The following is a 2766-nucleotide window of genomic DNA, read 5'->3' on the forward strand; positions in this document are numbered from 1 at the left end:
CAAGAATAGCCCAACAGGTTACATTTTTTTTTAAAGATTTTTTTTACAAAATGCTCTTTTTCTTTCTCTTTTCAAAAGACTACCAATAAAAAGTTTTGTTCATTAATTCTCAATTTTTACAAAATTTTGTTCATGTTGATTTTGATCTTCATCTTCGTATTAAAACTCAAGATTATAAAACCTATTATTTTCCGACTAAATTTTCGCAGTTTTCCGATTTTTTCTTGACCCATCATTATACAAAGCCCAAGGCGACTCATAAGTCACAATACAACTTCAATTCTTTAACGCCACAATTATTAACTTACCGCATAAAGTAGACGCAACCGGAGGGTGTTACGTTTTGAATTAATCATAGAAATTTTTAATCAAATAAATGATGTATATATTAATTTTTTGACCAATAAATACAACCATATTAAATTTTGAGATACATTAATCATCAATATGTATGGGTCATAAATTTTAACCAAGAGCAGCAGATAGAAGCTGGTTCCATGTGTCTGGAACCCCAGCAACACACCAATGAGTACAATCCATTCCTCTGAAGGCATTGTAACTACTTGGATGTCCATCTTTTCTCAATTGAGACAATCTTGTTATGTTGAGCAATGACACTGGCTTTTTAACACCACTCAAAACTTGCTCCACCACCATCTCCGCCTTTGGCCACCCTCCATTGTACGTCGATCCACTTATCGGAAGCGCTTCTTTCCCACAATTTGTCACTCCCGGCTCATTCCAATCGGCCCCACTAAACAATTTTCATTTTAGACAATAAGTATCTTGTCAAATAAACACAAGAATACGAAATATTGTAATCGACCATACTTTGTTACACGTGACAAGATAAAACAGACTGTTTTATACGGGACTGCGATTGAAACTAAGACAGATATAAACGAGATAGAAATTGCAATTTTTTATCCCATTAAGAAAAGTACTCGCTACATGGCATGTCTATTCAGTCCAGCCCAGTCCAGTCTCGTCTCATATAACAAATATAACAAATGCTATCAAATTAAGGGTCAAAGAATGTTAAGTTACTTGTAATGAGATGGAGAAACTCCTTGGAAAAACAATCTGGTTTTCACAGTGTCTACATCGGAATTGATCCAATTTGCCCAAGTTGTTAAAGCCTCTCGAAAAGCAACCATCCGATCCATGTCCTTAAGTATCTTCGTACCTGTTTCAACATAATCCCATCTGCATCAAACCATAAAAATGTTAAATTATTTAATTAATGTCATTAAAGTCGCTTAAACAAAAATAACTAAAATTTATATTTTATACGCACGGTTGTTTTTCTCCTCGACGATACCACCAAAGCCAAGTATTGAAGATCAACACGTCGTTCTCCTTCCATACATCTCCATCTGTAATGGAGTCTAATTTCAAAACCCGACCGATTTTTTCTTGCGTTATGTCTACCAAGTAATGAGACAAGAACATTGAAATCGAAACTCCATAATCCTACAAATGGACAAATATTTTATATATATATATTAACTTTTTTTATTAATATGTTTACAAATTAATCTTGTATTACAATTAATTATTAATTAATAACCTCATAGGTGACAGTTGTAGTTGAGTTAATAGTTTCTTCATGGATGTTGGCCTCTGAAGGCAACGCAGCATGAAGAAGGCAAACCATTGATTGCCATTGATTTAAGCTTACTGAATCACCAACATACATGATCTTTTTACCGCTCATTTTTCTCAAGAATTCTTCCGCATCGAATCTGAGGTGTTCAAATAAAATGATTTCAATTTTGATTCTTAACAAAAATTCATTGAACCAAACACCACCTAACATTCTTGAAGCGTGGCTTAGAATATGAAGTTTTCTATTCAACATTAACAACACATGAATCATGAGACCTTCATAAAGAGACGTCTAAGAAAAGTTAAGATAACTGGAATCAATATTCAAATTAGACAAACATACATATAATTCCAAAAGATGAGTACGGAGATCTAGCGTACTTGCATTACAAACATATTGTTGACTTTTAAAGAGTCAAACATACTTATTGATTAAAATTTGTTATAGATTATAAGTGTATATACATGGAGATCGAGGGGGGGAATGGGTACCTGGGTAAGATACAATGGGTGGGCTGCCATCTGAATTTAAGGTAGGTAAGGTCGGGGCGACCGTATTTGATGCAGTCGTATTCCTTTCGAATGTGCGGACATTTTGTTGAATCATACATTGGATATGAATCATCGTATACCCAACTTCCTTCGTACAAATCGCACTTATAACTATATACTGCTGCTGACAACACTCCAAACAAAGTTACCACCCAACACAAACTTCTCTCACCCATCATCATTCCCACACACACAAAAATAAAACACTTTACTTTATATATATATATATATATATATATATATATATATATATATATATATATATATATATATATATATATATATATATATATATATATATATATATATATATATTTATTTATAAAATACAGAGAGAAGTAGCTTTTTGTATAAAGACAGAAGGAACAAGTGATCTGGACCACCACGTTTGCATATCAACGTTGGCCGTTAGACTTTGGGCAAATTAGCTATTGATGTCTTATTTGTTGTTTAACGAACATGATGTCTAAATCTGGAATTAGTGAAAAGATTTTGGATTTTCTTGCTATGTTGGAGATTTTTTTCTTGATCAAATATCACAAATAATGAATAGATAACTATATAAATCATGTATTATATAAAACGTAAAATCTCTTTGTTTCTAAA

The 2766-nt window shown here is 32.5% G+C and overlaps 1 protein-coding gene across 1 annotated transcript; it reads right to left on the reverse strand.

Annotated features, from left to right (window-relative positions):
• Positions 1–389: 389 nt before the first annotated feature.
• Positions 390–2352, reverse strand: LOC145038414 (protein trichome birefringence-like 38). Its single transcript, XM_078986785.1, has 5 exons — positions 2101–2352; positions 1571–1745; positions 1298–1473; positions 1048–1206; positions 390–754 (listed from the first exon to the last, which is right to left on the reverse strand). Exons 1-5 carry the CDS (start codon positions 2340–2342, stop codon positions 466–468), a joined length of 1041 nt encoding a protein of 346 aa, XP_078842911.1. The 5' UTR covers positions 2343–2352; the 3' UTR covers positions 390–465.
• Positions 2353–2766: the final 414 nt, after the last annotated feature.

This window comes from Lactuca saligna, chromosome 4, assembly GCF_052625555.1.
Source record: "Lactuca saligna cultivar CGN05327 chromosome 4, ASM5262555v1, whole genome shotgun sequence".
In the NCBI taxonomy this organism is placed as follows: domain Eukaryota; kingdom Viridiplantae; phylum Streptophyta; class Magnoliopsida; order Asterales; family Asteraceae; genus Lactuca; species Lactuca saligna.